At 39.7% G+C, this 18,173-nt stretch overlaps 1 protein-coding gene across 1 annotated transcript; it reads left to right on the top strand.

The window, feature by feature from the left end:
- The first annotated feature begins 766 nt into the window (after positions 1-766).
- slc9a6a (solute carrier family 9 member A6a) lies at positions 767-17,137 on the top strand. Its single transcript, XM_020635738.3, has 16 exons — positions 767-1,170; positions 2,901-3,100; positions 5,591-5,668; positions 5,815-5,891; positions 6,068-6,180; positions 6,771-6,876; positions 9,870-10,011; positions 10,206-10,311; positions 10,582-10,670; positions 11,217-11,330; positions 11,534-11,645; positions 11,963-12,116; positions 12,349-12,379; positions 12,477-12,562; positions 13,168-13,273; positions 13,530-17,137. Exons 1-16 carry the CDS (start codon positions 879-881, stop codon positions 13,800-13,802), a joined length of 2,079 nt encoding a protein of 692 aa, XP_020491394.1. The 5' UTR covers positions 767-878; the 3' UTR covers positions 13,803-17,137.
- The last annotated feature ends 1,036 nt before the right edge of the window (positions 17,138-18,173 follow it).

Below are 18,173 nucleotides of genomic sequence, written 5' to 3'. Positions count from 1 at the left end.
ATAGGCAGAAGATTACAAAAAGTATGATAAATAAACCAAACGAGATTTGATAACAGAGACGTTGTCGTATAGTTCTTTCACGCTGATTACATATAATTAATTTCCGATAAACCTGAACGACACATTACTTTGATGTTTTTATAGCGCGAGACTTTAGACTAGCGAGTTTCGGATTTTATTATTAAATAAATATTTACTATTAAATCTAAAAAAAAATAAAAAATAGACGATGCTCGAATATCACATTTTAAGCAACATTCTAAACTGACGTGAGATATTATTAAAATATATCCATGAGTTTTGCTTAATGGTTGTACGATTGCAATTGTTTGTGTGGCAACCCCTTTTGAAATACAAAACAGGAATCTTTATATACTTTTATATACCGTTTATTAATCTTAAATTTTAAAACTGGTATGTCACATGGAAACCAAGCTGGTCAAAATAACAGAACTATATCAAATGAGCCAGCTTTTATCTCACTTCCTGTTCGGAATGCTGAGGAGATTTCACAATAAGAGTCTTCATTTAGAACTAGTATCATCATCTCTGGGAATAATCAGAGACAAAAAACAACCAATTCTTTATCTCTTTTTTTAGTGACAAATGATATGAATTACATCCAATATGACGGGCTCATATCTGTCGATTAGGATTTGATTAAACAAACAATATCCCACCACCGTGCATTTATCTCGAAGTAAACATTGCACACTTTCTGGAAGAAAAAAAAAAATAGCTTTCACTTCCGGGCCAGAATCGATTCCTCTGTTTGCAGTCGTCTTTCTTGCTCCTTACTCCCGTCAGAATAATATTTTCTCCAACGTTTTGCTTTCTTCTACGACGACGTTACAGCATTAGAGAGCTGCACCGCCAACATGGTGTTTAAAGTGACTGTCACCAGAGCCTGGAGGGCCACAAGGACGCTGTGGCTGCCCATGCTAGTGAGCCTCTCTGTGTGCGTCTGTGTTTGCAGAGCATCATCACCTCAGGAGGACAGTGCCATGGAGAACATCGTTACCGAGAAAAAGGCTGAGGAGAGCCACAGGCAGGACAGCGCAGATCTGCTCATCTTCATCATGCTGCTCACTCTCACCATCCTCACCATCTGGTTGTTCAAACACCGGCGCTTCAGGTTTCTGCACGAAACTGGACTGGCGATGATATATGGTGAGATGCTCTAAGCGTGACTGAGAGGACGTCATCACTTTAATGACAGTCAATTTGTATTTACGATTATCTTTGCATTTTTTGCACTGTGGAAGTGTAGTCTGGCTTTAATCTGCCAATAAACAAACAAAATGTCATTTTAGTACACGCATGCACCAGCCATGTTTCCAGATAGATGAGTTTAGTTACAACAGTATAACCCCCCCATGTGTCCTGCATACCCTGCTCGGTTTTTAAAATAACACATATTAACATATTGAATCTTTTTCTGAGAACAACAGTTGCACTAATCTCCCACCTCTAAATTTCACTTCTCTACACTTTTCGCCACATTGGTTTCGATCAGGCTGGGAAACAGGTGCTTTGACTGTTTCCTCCTTCCCTCAGACATTCAACCATCTTAAACAGATTACTGGGCTCCCCTTTGTCTTTGCCAGTGATGGAAAGTAGAGATACAAAATGAGCTGAAACAAACAAGTACTCCGTCTGTTCAGCTTTATGTTTGTTGTTGTTGTTTTTTTTTAAAACCCATTTACAACTTTTAGGTATTTACAAAACATGTTTTCCCTCTTAACATGGCAGATGATGTAATTTGTACGACTGTTTGAGGCAAAGAAAAGCAAGATTATCTGATGATTTATGAATGCGAGTAAAAAAATAATCTCAGGACCCTTCAGATTTATTTTCTGACCCAGCTCATAGTTTCAGAGGCACACGACTTAACTACATGTTGCTGCAAATAGATAAACACTTTAGATACCTTTCAGATAATACTCCATTGAGGGAAGCTATGGAGGCAAAATAGTGTTGGCTTTATGAACAATCCTATAATTTTATTTAGAACAGTATATTTTATACAACAAAGTATTTGAAAACTTTAATGGTATAGGATTGGTATCAGTAATTGCTCCAACCTCCAGGAGAACCAAAGTCTACTTACAGATGTGTTTTCACACAACACCTACCATACCATATGTTGGACATGTCTTAATATGAATGACCAAACTGTTGACAATAATAATACATCACATTTAAAATAGTTGCATCCAGCCTTCAGGTGTACTGCGCGTCCCGGATAGCCGACCTAGCTTGTCTTTTTGGAGTACTTAAAAAGAACAGAGTTAATATTAACATTGTGATTCATTGACTCCTACGCTCTCCTGCACTGTTTCCGTGACATGTAATTCCCAGATTAGCACAAACCATCTTTCCTCTGACTAACTGACCAGTTTGCTTCTCCCTCAGAGGAACATCAGACACACATGCCGGGCCTTTAATAAACTTGGGGTGTCATTTTCTAAACAAACATATCTAAAAAGGGCAGGTTGTGTTCAAACGTATGATTTTCAGACTTTGTTTTTAGAGCTCCACTTATGTCCTTCCCCCTTGCTTTGTCAGGCCAATTTGACTCACTCTCCATCCATTCATTTGTCTCCAGCAAAACAATCAGCCTTAAATATTTGATGACGCTCTACAACTTTTGGCAGCCCAAGAATCCTCATCAGTTTCGCCATCTTGCATCTGGTCCTCCTTTGACAGTTTACAATGTTCTGTCTTAATTGACATTAATTGAATTAATCTTTAAGTTTGAGGAACAGTATTTTCAAAGCATTAAGCACAATATGATCAATTCATCATCTCTTCATTTATATCGACCTCCTTCGATAGATATTTCATAATATAATTCCACTCCGCCGTCTGTGTCCTGTGTGTCTCATCTTGTCTTCCAGGCTTACTTGTTGGAGTGGTCTTGCGTTATGGCATCCATGTTCCTCGGGACATGGGAAACGTCACGCTGAGCTGCCACGTTAATGCCAGCCCCGCCACTCTGCTGGTCAACATCAGTGGTAAATACTACGAGTACACGCTTAAAGGAGAGATCGGTGCCAATGAGGTGAACGATGTGCAGGATAATGAGATGCTGCGAAAGGTACAGGCCTTCATGCTACTATTATATAATTTATTAGTATTATGTAACATTATTATTATTCTACATGAAATGTATCTTTTACCACTTCAGATGTTTAAAACCGCTTTACTGTTCATGTTGCAAGATTGTAATCAATCAGTGCATGAATAACAGACAGATTTATCAATCCCCAGGCAAAAAAAAAGTAAAGCTTTTTTGCAACACAACAGTTTATGGAAAACAAGCAAGCAGTTTGAAGGCATTACCTCGGGTTCAGGGAAAAATGAACTACATTTTTAACTTCTGACATCATTTAGGTAACCTTAAGTTGCATCATGATTTGATATTTTCAACATAACATAACATACATGAATGGCCAAACAAAAAAAAACTCTACAGGACATTAAGACATGCTGTCCAGTAAATGGCAAGTTAAAGAGACATGGTATAAGATAATGGTACAGGTTGTGAGATATTGGGACATGGTATGAGATAATGAGACATGGTATGAGATAATGGTACAGGTTGTGAGATAATGGGACAGGTTGTGAGATAATGGTACAGGTTGTGAGATAATGGGACAGGTTGTGAGATAATGGTACAGGTTGTGAGATAATGGTACAGGTTGTGAGATAATGGTGCAGGTTGTGAGATATTGGGACATGGTATGAGATAATGGTACAGGTTGTGAGATAATGGGACATGGTATGAGATAATGAGACATGGTATGAGATAATGGTACAGGTTGTGAGATAATGGGACATGGTATGAGATAATGAGACATGGTATGAGATAATGATACAGGTTGTGAGATAATGGGACATGGTATGAGATAATGAGACATGGTATGAGATAATGGTACAGGTTGTGAGATAATGGGACAGGTTGTGAGATAATGGTACAGGTTGTGAGATAATGGGACAGGTTGTGAGATAATGGTACAGGTTGTGAGATAATGGTGCAGGTTGTGAGATATTGGGACATGGTATGAGATAATGAGACATGGTATGAGATAATGGGACATGGTATGAGATAATGGTACAGGTTGTGAGATATTGGTACAGGTTGTGAGATAATGGGACATGGTATGAGATAATGAGACATGGTATGAGATAATGGGACATGGTATGAGATAATGGTACAGGTTGTGAGATAATGGTACAGGTTGTGAGATAATGGTACAGGTTATGAGAGAATGAGACATGGTATGAGATAATGGGACATGGTATGAGATAATGAGACATGGTATGAGATAATGGTACAGGTTGTGAGATAATGGGACATGGTATGAGATAATGAGACATGGTATGAGATAATGGTACAGGTTGTGAGATAATGGGACATGGTATGAGATAATGAGACATGGTATGAGATAATGGTACAGGTTGTGAGATAATGGGACAGGTTGTGAGATAATGGTACAGGTTGTGAGATAATGGGACAGGTTGTGAGATAATGGTACAGGTTGTGAGATAATGGTGCAGGTTGTGAGATATTGGGACATGGTATGAGATAATGAGACATGGTATGAGATAATGGGACATGGTATGAGATAATGGTACAGGTTGTGAGATAATGGTACAGGTTGTGAGATAATGGGACATGGTATGAGATAATGAGACATGGTATGAGATAATGGGACATGGTATGAGATAATGGTACAGGTTGTGAGATAATGGTACAGGTTGTGAGATAATGGTACAGGTTGTGAGAGAATGGTACAGGTTATGAGAGAATGAGACATGGTATGAGATAATGGGACATGGTATGAGATAATGGGACATGGTATGAGATAATGGTACAGGTTGTGAGATAATGGGACATGGTATGAGATAATGAGACATGGTATGAGATAATGGGACATGGTATGAGATAATGGTACAGGTTGTGAGATAATAGGAAAACTTCAAAAGGCTGAATAGTTGAGGCAGAATAAGGTCAGGCAGCTGTTCTCTGAGAGACTTCCTCATAAAGATGTTGCAGATACATTTCAGTGAAATACAATGGAGGGTCAGTTGGAAACTTTGGAGTATGTATGTGCTGGTTTTTATTTCAGACATCTGGGACTAATAGGCTCTAAAATGAAATGCTGCCTTCATCAGAACATACACAATATATATCAAGATACTGCAGGTTGTAATTCTTTAATTTGTCACTGGTTCAGTAATGTTTACCATCAGATGTACTCTCTTATGAATTAACTTATAAATAACATAATAAATAACAAAATCACATACAGTACTCTATTTTGTTGTTGTTGTTCTGCCTGTGTACTGATGCTGCCCCATTTTGTAATTTCCTGTTATTACATGTTTTTCAGTTGTTGATTATCCTGGAGGCGACTTAACGCTGTCCCAGATGTGTCACTTGCGATTCATGTATTAATTCAATAGTGCTACAGCCTGGAAGTGGGGGGGAAATCCACCAAAAATACATAATTCTAAGTGATAATATTCCCTTTTCTAGCGATTCAGAACTTTAATATGATAATCTTTGTTGTGTGTGACTCAGGTGACTTTTGATCCTGAGGTTTTCTTCAACATTCTCCTGCCGCCCATCATCTTCCATGCTGGCTACAGCTTAAAAAGGGTAAAACACACATAATTAACAATAATAACACACATTTTCCATATAAAATTTTTAAATCCACATATTCCCTCTTCCCTTTGGAGACGAGTGAGGCTGATGATTATACTTCGCTGATTGTTGACATCTGTTATTATTTTGGCTTTCAGAGACACTTTTTTCGTAACATGGGATCCATCCTGGCTTATGCCTTTCTGGGAACAGTTATTTCCTGTTTTGTTATTGGGTAAGACATTCATTTCCTAGAAAAGCATCCAAAATGTGGTTCGGTGGTGGTGTATGAATGGATTAGTGTTGTACTTACTCTCTGATGTACGTCACTTTGGATAAAAGCGTCTCCTAAGTGAATTGTAACATTGTAACAAATGTGTTAATGCCAGCTGTTGTTGTTTTTTTTGTCAGGTTACTGATGTATGGATGTGTGACGTTAATGAAGCAGCTGAAACAGCTGGATGGAGACTTCTTCTTCACCGATTGCCTCTTCTTTGGAGCAATTGTTTCTGCAACAGATCCCGGTACTTGCCGTGTCGATGTTCTTAGAAAAAGAGAAAAGCTCAGAAAACCCAAACATTATTTCATAAATGCCTAAAAGTTGTGCTTATAATTTCCTTTCACTTCAGAATTGCAGATTGTTTATCATGTGTAACCAGATACTTTCTTGATTTCATTCAAATGATTTTAAAGTGCTGAGATAGAGGTTAGGGGGTCACTAATATATAAGATAGCATCGTCTGCTTACAGAGAAATGTAATATGTTCCACCTCTGTCTGACATTCAAAGTATTTTGGGTTCTCCCTCATCATAGTGTTCTACTTATTAGAAAAAATATTAAATAAGCATCCCCTGACCTTTTCCCATTTACTTGTATTCTGTACATGAGTCCTTAAAACAACAGTTATATCCAATTATTACAATCCAAATAAAATCAACATATTTCGAGTGTATGTTTCAAATATCACCATTCAGGAAAATATGTTAATCAATGGCTTTTCATTTATAGTATAACATATAGAATCAAAATATAGCTCTTTAAAGCCTCATTGTGTGTCAGTATTAACATGCAGGATCACTAAAGGGTCTTTATTGTTATTCTCTTTGTTCACAGTGACGGTACTGGCGATCTTCAACGAGCTGCAGGTAGACGTAGATCTGTATGCTCTGCTGTTTGGAGAGAGCGTGCTCAATGATGCTGTGGCCGTCATTCTGTCCTCGTAAGTTGCTCAAATCACGACTCTACGTCTGTTTCTAAACATGTTGTTTAACACTTGTTAAATTAAATTGCAAGTCATGTGCTCTGTATTGATCAGCTGCTGACCTTTAAGTAACCAAATATCAGCCTCTCGTTAACGCTGTGCCAAACAAGAAGTGGTCTATAAGCTAACACTGAGCTTTTCTCCTCTTCCACATGGGACTGTTATTATTTTCACAGAATTGTAAATTATAATAGCAGGCACAGAGGAGAGACCGGGGCCTGTGGAGAGACTCTGACCAGCCCACTGAACGGGTGTACTAAGTAGAGCGTGGCATTGTGTGCTTTTGCAGTGCCTCTGGACAGACATGACAAATCACCGGCTATTTATTTTTGAACCAGAGAAACATCTCATTATTTATTCATCCATTTTTGCTTTTTTTGGAAAACAGTGTTGTTGTGAGTCAGCAAAGAGCCCTCCTCTGTTATCTTTAAAGAAATTGTATTTTAAAAAGCAGAGAAGAAGAGAGGGCAGAGAGCCAGGAGTTCTTATAGACAAATTGCCTGGTGATTTGTTTTGTGTGTGAATATAAAGGGTGAATCTATCACTTTCTGTGTGTTTTATTGCTAAAGACCCTCAGAAAATATCTAAACAAGTTTTCTATAATTGCTTTCTATATCTGGCACCTACCCTGCTTTATTCAAAATATTGCTGCTGTGAGGACATCCCTCCAGGGGCGTGTCCAGATGGGTGCCGAAATCCTTTACAATGATTGGCTATTTGCCTTGCGGTGGAGTTTATGTTAAAATTTAGTCTGTGTTGCAACAGGCGGCTCATAGTTTTGAGTATGCAGATGTTTGTTTTAAATTGTGACATTGGAGATACATATTTGTTTGAGTTGATATGTCGCTATCATCTTATACTTGAAGTCGATGTGATTAGTGCAGACAGAAGGGGTAAATAAATCCTCTTCATTCATGTGTGTGCACACAAACTTCAGGCCACCCCTGCACAAGTCAGTGTCCCAGTTGGGCCACCCCACTACAAAAAGTCTGGACACACCCCTGCATCCCCTCTCGGACTCCAGTTTAAGAGAAAATACCTAAGTATCTTTTAAAGCTATTTGACCCAATGTTCTCTTCTTTCAGAGAACGACTTTAGGATGAGACAGTTCAGTGTTGAAACTCAGCTTCCTGGCAGCACAAAGTTATTGTATGAAGTGACAATTTTTCATTCAGATGCTTGTTACAGTAGATGGTAGCTGCAGCAGAGATGTATTTATGAGATTGTTGTGTTACTACCTGGAATATTTCCATCTCAATTCAAATTGTTAGCCTACAACACTTTCAAAAACAAAGTAATAATCTGGAAGATTTCCAGTTAAACTAAAATGTCTATTTAGTCACTATCTAAAGCCAAATGGGTCAACACAATGATAATTCAGCCTTTGGCCCAGTGATGAAGTCCTACATTTACTAGACTACCAATTATCTAACTGAGGGTCCAAGTGATTCCCAATTCACAAAAAAATCAAGCGGTGCACAGGGAGTGGTGTGTTTTTCATCCCCCAGCAGGGTTTCGTCTGCTAGACTGGGAAAGTTTCAATAAGAAAACAAACTAGCTTTTCAACTCACTTGTAAGTCAAGCCAAGTGTGTCTTGATTTGGTAGTCTGCCAACGTTTTGAGTCAACCAACATGACCTGAGAGTAAACTGGGTTTTTATCATCGATGCGTCTGGCGGTTGACATCACACAGGGGACACTGTTGTGATCACTGGGAATAAAAGTCTAGTGAGGTCCTAGACATACCTACAATCACTGCCTTTTGCAGAGTGGTCTTAAAAGAGAAGGAGCTGCAAATCTTTGCACTCGTAACAAAAATACTACCCGTTTATTTGGGCTAGTTTCTCTTGTCGTGTCTGTTTCCTTTTCCATTTGGTTTTCCTGCATGCACTCTGCTAAAACATGGTGATTATGTTCGATGTTTGGGGAACACAGTAAGGTGTCTTCATTTTACAACAACAGCTTTAGAGTTATGTTATTGATTTATGTTATCAACTGGTTTATAGGAACATGTACAATGTCCCTGCACAAGAAATATTGACTAAACTGTTACCACCCCATTTAAATTAGACTTTAAAGCAAAACTGGGTTGGAAATTGAGTAGCAACACTGAACTATGCCAGGAGTCAGATATACTTTCTCTGATCTAAACATGACTCTGCATTTCTCTTTCTCTCAAGTGCCCCAGATTAGATAAGTGAACGCTTACTCTGCAGCTCTTAAAACAAATATTTTACTAAAAAGTGCCCTCTGCAAGGAGACCTGTCATAGTGGTGAAATGTGCAGTTATTGATAATAAAGATGATAAAAAAGATTTGAATAGAATGAATAAAGATTTATTTTGGGCTTTTTCGTGCCTTTTTAATGCAGAGGGAGGACAGTGGATAGAGTTGGAAACCAGGGAGAGAGAGTGGGGAATGACATGCGGAAAGGGGAGGCGGAGGTGGAGGCGAACCCGGGCCTACCGCTCGAGACGAGAGTCTCAATACATGGGACGCGCGCCCTAACCATTGCGCCACCAGCGCGCTCCACAGATGCATTCTTTAGATAATCAGTATCAGAATCAGGTTATATTGCCAAGTACATTTACACATACAAGGAATTTGGTGTATTGGTGCTAAACAATTAACAAGGAAATAAAGCAGAACTAGCAACAACTTAAATACAGTATAAGAAACTATTACAATATATAAAATATAATTAAAAAATGTAAAATATAAAATGTAAAAAATAAAAAACACAAAATGTACAAAAGGTGCAATGTAGGAGCTGTGCAGTGGACTATTAGAAAAAAAGCGGGCTTTAGCTTAATTAGTCCTGATGTATAAATATAAGTTGACAAACTTTCAGTGTGCAGTTATTTATCTTCATCTTTCTCATGATTGAACTCTCAGTGTACAAATTACACATGTAACTGGCATTAAATTATTCTTTTTTTTTCTGTGACTTTAGGTCAATAGTAGCATACCAGCCACAAGGAGACAACAGTCACACGTTTGAGGTCATGGCGATGCTGAAGTCTTTCGGTGTTTTCCTCGGAGTCTTCAGCGGCTCCTTTGCTCTGGGAGTGGCCACAGGAGTTTTCACTGCTCTCATATCCTTTCTGCTTCAGTTCCTAAAGAAAAAGGCTGAATAAGAGATTTAAAAACACAAGCACAGTAAAATGTAGGATTAAATGGAAAAGTCAAAATAGATAGAAATGTGAAGATCATTTAACCTGTTCAGTATGTATGATTTTGTCCCAAGTTTCTCGTGGTTTTGTTCAAACTCCTTGACTTTAATCCGTACGTGACTAAGTTCACTAAGCTGAGAGATTTCCAGCTGTTGGAGACGGCTCTGTTCTTCCTCATGTCATGGAGCACATTCCTGCTGGCCGAGGCCTGTGGCTTCACAGGTAACACACACACACACACACACATTAGGTTATACAAGGTTATTTATGAGGTATACTGTAGTGTAATTTGTTTTCATTACATAAAGAAAGTGATCATTCTGTTACAGAGGCCTAGACAAGCACACTATGAAAATGCCCTTGAGTAGACAGAAAACCTCTTTGAGCAAACAAGTCATAGTTTTCCCTTTTTTGCTTTTCCAAACGGTCCATGTTTACTGATCTTGTAACTCCTCTGTTCCTGTATCTCTGTCCCCTCCTGGTGTGTTTCAGGTGTGGTCGCTGTGCTGTTCTGTGGAATCACTCAGGCTCACTACACCTTCAACAACCTGTCCCCTGAGTCCCAAGACAGGACCAAACAGGTCAGACCTGGACTATAAACACACAGCTGATCATTGTGTACTTTTACAAGTGTCAAAAATTGAGGTTGAGTTCCTACATTTGCTTTGATTAAAGAATGAAGTTCAACTTTATCAGTGATTTTGTCAAACCGCTAAAGCTACAGATCTTTTAAATGTGACCATTTCACACAACTAAAGTGCAAATTTATTGTTTATTGTTACAGAAATCTACAGTGGTAATGTGTTTGTTGGCAAAGCACAGATCTGAAGATATTCCAGCTCAGTAATGCATTCAGCCACCATTACTAGTCAAAAAAGATGCAATATTTTAACTGTTTTATTGAAATCCCTGCTGGACAAAAAGTGATGCGTAAAGAGAGAGGAGCATTATAAAACCAAAAGAGAATGATGACACATAACTACACTTACTAGTGCACTGAGAAAGTTAAATATCTCATTTATAACAGCTGTGTTTCTTAATGAATGTACTGCTCTGTCTTTCTTTCCATGTGTACTTACACTGATGTTGCAGTCATCTAAGGCGGTCATTGTTTTCTTGTGTTGTAGCTATTCGAGCTGCTCAATTTCCTGGCAGAAAACTTCATTTTCTCCTACATGGGTCTGACCCTGTTCACCTTCCAGAACCACATCTTTAACCCCATGTTCATCGTTGGAGCTTTTGTATCTTTTGTTTAAAAAAAAAACGAACCGTTACAATTTAGAGTCTCAGCTTGATTATGGAGGTGCCAGAACAAAGTTCACAAACTATTACAACTAACCAGTAAGAAGCAAGCAGTGATGTATTAAAGGGGGGCAGTAAATAACCTCTGCACAGAGGGAAGAAGCTGTTTTGTCGTTCTCTCCTTAACCTCCTTCCCGCTCAGCTGGCAGTGTTTGTGGGGAGAGCTGCAAACATCTACCCCCTTTCATTCCTTCTCAATCTGGGCCGACGCAACAAGATCAGATCTAACTTCCAGCACATGATGATGTTTGCAGGTGAGTGGTATAAAGATGGAGTTAGAATTACACTTCACAGGATATGTAGGCTTTAAAACCTCTTCCCCCTTTGCATGTACTGCAACATTCAACACACTGCATCATCTTAAGGAATGACGTTTTTCCATTGAGAAACACAATAAATAAATAAATATGTAATTTGATGAATAGAGATGAGGATTTGGGGTTTGGGTTTAGGGTGGGGTCAATACCAAAGATAACCATCACAGGCCTGTAAACACGATCACCTGATTGGTCTTACATAGGAACCTGCATACTTGTTTTTAAAAAAACATTCCTCTTACTACACTCCTCAGGACTGCGAGGAGCAATGACATTTGCCCTGTCAATCAGAGACACAGCGACATACGCCCGTCAGATGATGTTCACCACCACTCTGCTCGTGGTCTTCTTCACTGTTTGGATCTGTGGAGGTGGCACCACTCAGATGCTGTCCTGCCAGCGCATAAGGTACACCTCCCCTTCACCTTTAGATCCAGGTCAAACTGAAGTTAGCAGACTTTTTTTGAGGGGTTTGACAGTGCAGGGTATTTAGAGTATTGACTCATCATGTCTCACAGTACTCACAGTGCTCATATTTGTTGAAAATAGCTCTTCAGGAAGTTGTCTAACGGGAAACACGCTTCACAACACTGTTCTACTCTGACAGTTGATTTACATGTGTTTATTTTCTCTTTAACAGAGTGGGGGTGGACTCTGATCAAGACAACTCTGTAAGTGAGACGTGTAAAAAACGTATTGCTATGACGTGACAGCTTTCCAATGATTGTTTGTGACTAAACCCAAACCACATTTTCTGTGTTTGTACAGATTAGTATCACTGACGGGTCAGAGAGGAGAAGCACAAAACATGAAAGTGCCTGGCTTTTCAGGATTTGGTACAACTTTGACCACAAGTATCCTTTGTGAAAAATGTACACCTTACATTTGTAAAACGTTTTGAATGCTTTAAAACGTTTGTGTACATTTTGGTTCAACTATTATCAGAACTAGACTAATGCATGGCCTCTAATATCTCTGGTTTAGAAACTTAAACAAATACCAAAAGATATACAAAAAACACCATAAGTTATACCACAGTACACAGACTGTAAAACTTTGCACTACATAAGAAGCGTTCAGAGTGTTCAAACATTGCATTACAAACAAAGTTGAAGATGAGGAAAAACAGCGACCACCTGACAAGTGGCTCGTGACTTTGAACATGTTCCAGTTGAGTCTTTATGACTGTGTTTCTTCTTGTCAGACAGCAGAGGGAGCAGCATGTGCAGACTAAGAGACGTATCATCTCTTTTATCGACTGTGTAGTATGAAGGTCGTCACTTTGACTGCATGTCTTTGTACATTATCTCTTTGAATTACTTTAAATTGGTCCATTTTGACCTTGGACTTAAACAAGATTTCCAACCTTATTTATCCACCGAGACAGGATTATTTCATCACATTTAACAGTATACTTGTTTTCTGTGTTATATGTCCTTTACTCAAACCTTTCCCCCAGCTACCTGAAGCCCATCCTGACTCACAGCGGCCCCCCTCTCACGGCCACGCTGCCTCCCTGCTGCGGCCCCCTCGCCCGCTTCCTCACCAGCCCTCAGGCCTATGAGGTCAGACGCTGATTCTTACAGGAGCTATTTTTAGCTGTTTTATCCTCTTTTTTTTTTTTTTTAAATAAACCAATGAAAGAAAGTTATTTCAGTGATTCACAAAGAATAGAGGATCAGTTTGAAACTAAAGATTTTGTTTTGCATGGCAGATGAGGAAACAGAATAAACAGTTACCAAAGTTAGAACATAATGAGGTTAAAACTTTGTCCTCGTTTGTGTAAGTACCTGACACCACCCCCGCTCCCTCTCTCCTCAGAACGAGTGCCAGCTGAAGGATGACGACTCTGACCTCATCCTGACAGACGGTGACATGAACTTGACCTATGGCGACATGACCGTCAGCACGGACGCCACAGGAGCCCACATGAGTGGCGGCGCGGCCTTTGCCGGAGCCGCCACCTGCGACGACTTGGACAGAGAGCTAACATACGGAGATCACGAGCTGGTGATGAGGGGCACGCGACTGGTGCTGCCCATGGATGACTCAGAGCCCCCCTTTACGGACCCCTACCAACGCTTACGGATGTGAAGACAGACCTCCGGAGCATAAAACCCCAGACAACCGTCCGACTCAAACTCACCCGAGCCATCGAGCAAGAGACGAGTACCTGACACTCCTCTCACTTTTTTTTGGTCTGGCACCTTGCCTCGTTCTTTTTGCTTCTTCTTTTTTTCCCCGCTCATAGCTACACTCATTTCCTCTAGTGGCAAATCACTGTCTCTACCTCATTCTCTTTCTGCTTGTTCCTGCACCTTTTTTGGCGTCGGCCATTATTGTAAAATGATCTGGTTTATTTGCCGGATTTTTCAGTATTCAATTTTCTCAGTTTCTCTTAGTTTGGCTTTAGGTCTTGTGTCAGTCACCTTACTACTGTAGCATTGCACAGAGGTCCAGCAGCATGTGTTAGTGTGTAAATGCAAATACCAACTGATAGCTCATTTGTCCATGTACAGTATATAACAAGAGTACTATAACTTTGATATGCATGCTGAGGATGCTTGTCGTTTTCTTTGTACAGGAGGGTGCGGGCTTTTGTGTTTGGGGTCTGACGTTGAATGTTGCTGCCTTCTCTCTGTGCACCAGAGGCATGCTGACCCGGTGGATAACTGAACTGTACATTTTGTTAAAATCAAGTGCCTGGGAATTGTAGTTTTTAAGCCTGGTAGCCCACACTGGACTAGCTCCAGGATGGGCAGTCATGCAGTGACATTTTTTCTTTGTAAAAAGAGAAAGTATACACAAAGGTGAAGCGACACCTCCGTCCATAAGGTAGCAATATACTCAGTGTGTGTTTGGCCTGTGAGTTTGTGCTACTGGCCTGTAAATAGTGTTTCATGTGATGCCATTGATTCAGTGTAACCTTGGCAGTGAAAGTTGTGGATCTCTCCCGATGACCTCTGACTGTGACATAGAGAGGGACTTATCTTAGAAGCCGACGTCGCTCACAGTAGAACGAAGGGCTCCTGTTGGGGTCAACCGGAGGAAGCTTTGTGCCATGTCTGTCCTGCATTTCAACATTTTGTGAGCGCTGAATGCAGATGACCTTTAAGTGTTTTGTATAAATTTTTTGCGAGAGGGCTTAAGACCTTTAAGATGAATCACAGATTTCATACACATTTTGCCGTGTGTGCGTTTTTTTACATTACAATTATGGATTAACGTCATGACTTTTGATGGAATTTCTCGTTAAACCTCCCGATAAACATGTTTCAAAAGCTGAATTTGACACTGAAGGAACTTAGTACTGTACCATGTTATTAGTTAGCACACAAGCTCATTATTTTGGCAATTCAAAGAACCGATTGTGTTTCTTTGTTATTGTGTGAGGGCTGCGACCGATGATTTATCAAATGAAGGATTAATCTGCCAAATGTTTTCACTACGCCCGGTCTCAGAGTTACATTTACATTTTCAACTATCTGCATCAGTCTGATCAACAGTGAGAACCCAAAGATATTCACTTTATTATCCCAAAAACAACAAAGATTTTATTTTCCATTTCAGAAGCTGGACGTGAATTTGAGGAAAATGTTTTTCTAAAATAATCTAGAATGATAAATCAGACTGCATATTTGCAGCTAAAAGTATTGTGTGTTGACTCTAAATGTAATTGTCTCCTTGTTGCTGTCTTAGATTTATAACAGTGCTCTTGATACAGTTGAGACAGTATATTTGTATTCCCTGATATCCCTGATATGAGCATATGTTTGGGTTCTGTAGCAGTTCATCTTCAGGAGGATAGCTGGAATAGAACAATTATTGTTACAGTATATGCTGAGTGTTCCCCTCTGCTGTACATTAAAGGCTTCTGGAGGATTGATGGCGTGATGGTTTAACATGACTTTATTAAATTAAAGTCATAAAAACACGCAGCATCAAAGGTTACTCATGGACGTCTGTTACATGAACGAGACCAAACGGGAGGTTCAGTGATCTCCTTTGGGTTGCTTGTCGAGGACACCAGCTGTTAATGCGGGTTTAACAGGAAGTGTTGAGAGGGCGTAACCGTGGAAACGCATGTTGACATGGACAGAAGCCAGAACAACATTGGTGAGCAGTGCAACAGTTTAGTGGTCGAGCAGAAGAAGAAAATGAACTTGGATGTAAATAATGGATGCCAGGGGATGATGGAAGAGTGAAAGGAAATCAAAAGAGAGACAAGAAGGGGTTAATTTGTTGTTTTTGTTTGTTTGTTGGGGATGATACAGAGTTTGAAGGAAGAGCACGCTTTTAGATACCACCTCTTCCTTCAGCGGTTATCTTCTGCTGTGCAGGAACTTCTAATTTTTTTTTTTTTTTTAATCAGACACCATCCAGGAAATTATTCTCTGACTACCATTTTATACTTTTCATTTGAGTTGGTAGAGAATTCTGTTTTGTAGAAGGGAAACAAAGGTGTGAAAGAAAGTTTAAAAAGGTTTGCACTCCTCCATTGAGAATGTATTATTCTTTAGCTTTGAGGTTTGTCTTATCTAACCGCTGCTTTTATTATTATTATTATTATTATTATTATTATTATTATTTACCTTTATGTTTTTGGAAGCTTGTGAGAAAAAAAAAAGCAAAGTCCCGTCAGATGAATGAATCTTGATCGAATGTTCAGTGGAAGTGAAGTTGTGTCACTGATGTTACTGTGAACAAACGTCACACTGTAGGCACAGATAAGAAGGTTCACGATGATTTCATGCTGTTGCTCCATCTGATCACTTTGCCGTTCAGGTAAATTGTGTGTATGTTTGCTGCAAACTGCTGTTTGAATGCTGTAACCATGACTGCTACAGAGCAGGAATTATTTATATCTTCTGCTGCTGGTGGGAAGAAAAACAATATATATATATGAAGAAGCTCAGATGTGTGCAGCTTTTCTTGAAATGACACTTTAACTAATGTGAACTCTGCAAAAGCTGATGTAGGTTTTGATGTTTGCCTACTGCCCTGTCAGTATGTGCTCTCTCTCTCTCTCTTTGTTCTCTGAATGCTGACTTGTGATTGGCTTTGATCATTGGAAGTCCCGTCTGAAGTAGCTGACCAAAGAGGCCTGCTGTGCTTTGTGTTTCCAGACAGTCCACTCTATCTTTATACCTGCAAATTCTCTGTGTGTGAGCGAAAGTGTGTGTGTGTAAGTAAATGCCTGGTAGCCTATATGGACGTGTTACCTTGTATGTTTGTGTGTGTGTGTGTGTGTGTGTGTGTGTGTGTGTGTGTGTGTACGAGGGGGGTTTGGGGGGGGGAGAGCCATCGTGTCCTGTCTCGCCTCCTCTGTGTTGCAGGTACTGATTGTTTACATCTGTGTAAATATACTCTCACCTGTTCATGTGCGTGCAACGGTCAATAAACAGAAGCCTGTGCTTTTGGTTAAAGCCCTCGCTGTGATGGCCTCATTTATCTCCTTTCCTGTTTATTGGCTGTCTGTGTGTTTTGTGAGAATGTAGCTGCACAGCCCCTGAGATCATCCCATCCACAAGAAGTATGAAAGAAGATTAGTGCCAGAAGTGATTCGATTTGAGTTGAACAAATCTAAGCAGGGATTTTCACATTATGCTAAGAAATGAAATATGGCAAGCGCCCCAGGCCTACGTATCAAAGAGTGTCAAATATTCCGGAGGGATCAAGTCAACGTTAGGCTTGTCAAGCAGGGTTAACCTTAAAAAATGTAGGGTGCTGTGTTTCCCATCATGAACCACAAGCCTCACCAAATGGTCAGACGATAATGGGAAAATAATAAGACATTAAAATGACTTTATTAAGTTTTGATACGGTTACAAATGCTGGGGCTTTGTGTTTCAGCTGAACACTTACTCCTGAGATGTGTTGGAGACTTGGATCATTCTTTTCCAATTTCAAAAAAAAAAAATCAAGATTTGCTTTTAGAACTTTGTAGAAGAAATGCTACAATAACAACAATACAATAAGGATTTAGGTCAGCTTCCTTTAAGCGAACATGGACGTCGCCCCTTTTGCGGATGCATCACATAGTTTGGAACGAGTATAGGTGCAAACATAACATTTAATTGAGTCGATTGGCTCAGTAACTTCCCCAAAGTCGCAGATACACAACTCAGCTATTTGTTTTAAAAAAAATGTTTCAGTAATGTAGCTGTAAGGAAAGTACAGTCAGGAAGCCTATATTCTGCATGCTGGTTTTATTGTTTATACTGTGTCACGACACTCCTCTGAGCATGCTCACTCATTTTGTTGTAATGATGAGATAACATCATCCGCTTACGCCTCCACCACCAGTGTCTGGACTCCATGGGGGGGGGATAGATCTTGCTGCCACTCAGGGCAGACATCTTGGATCTCCCTATCTACCCTGTAGAGTTCAGGCGCCAAAGATTCTGTGACAATCATTCAATATCACATGCGTAAAATGAATATTTATCTTTGATTCATTAACTC

This window comes from Labrus bergylta, chromosome 9 (genome assembly GCF_963930695.1).
Source record: "Labrus bergylta chromosome 9, fLabBer1.1, whole genome shotgun sequence".
Lineage (NCBI taxonomy): Eukaryota > Metazoa > Chordata > Actinopteri > Labriformes > Labridae > Labrus > Labrus bergylta.
The sequence above is the reverse complement of the archived record's forward strand: the minus strand, read 5'-3'. Positions and strand labels throughout refer to the sequence as shown.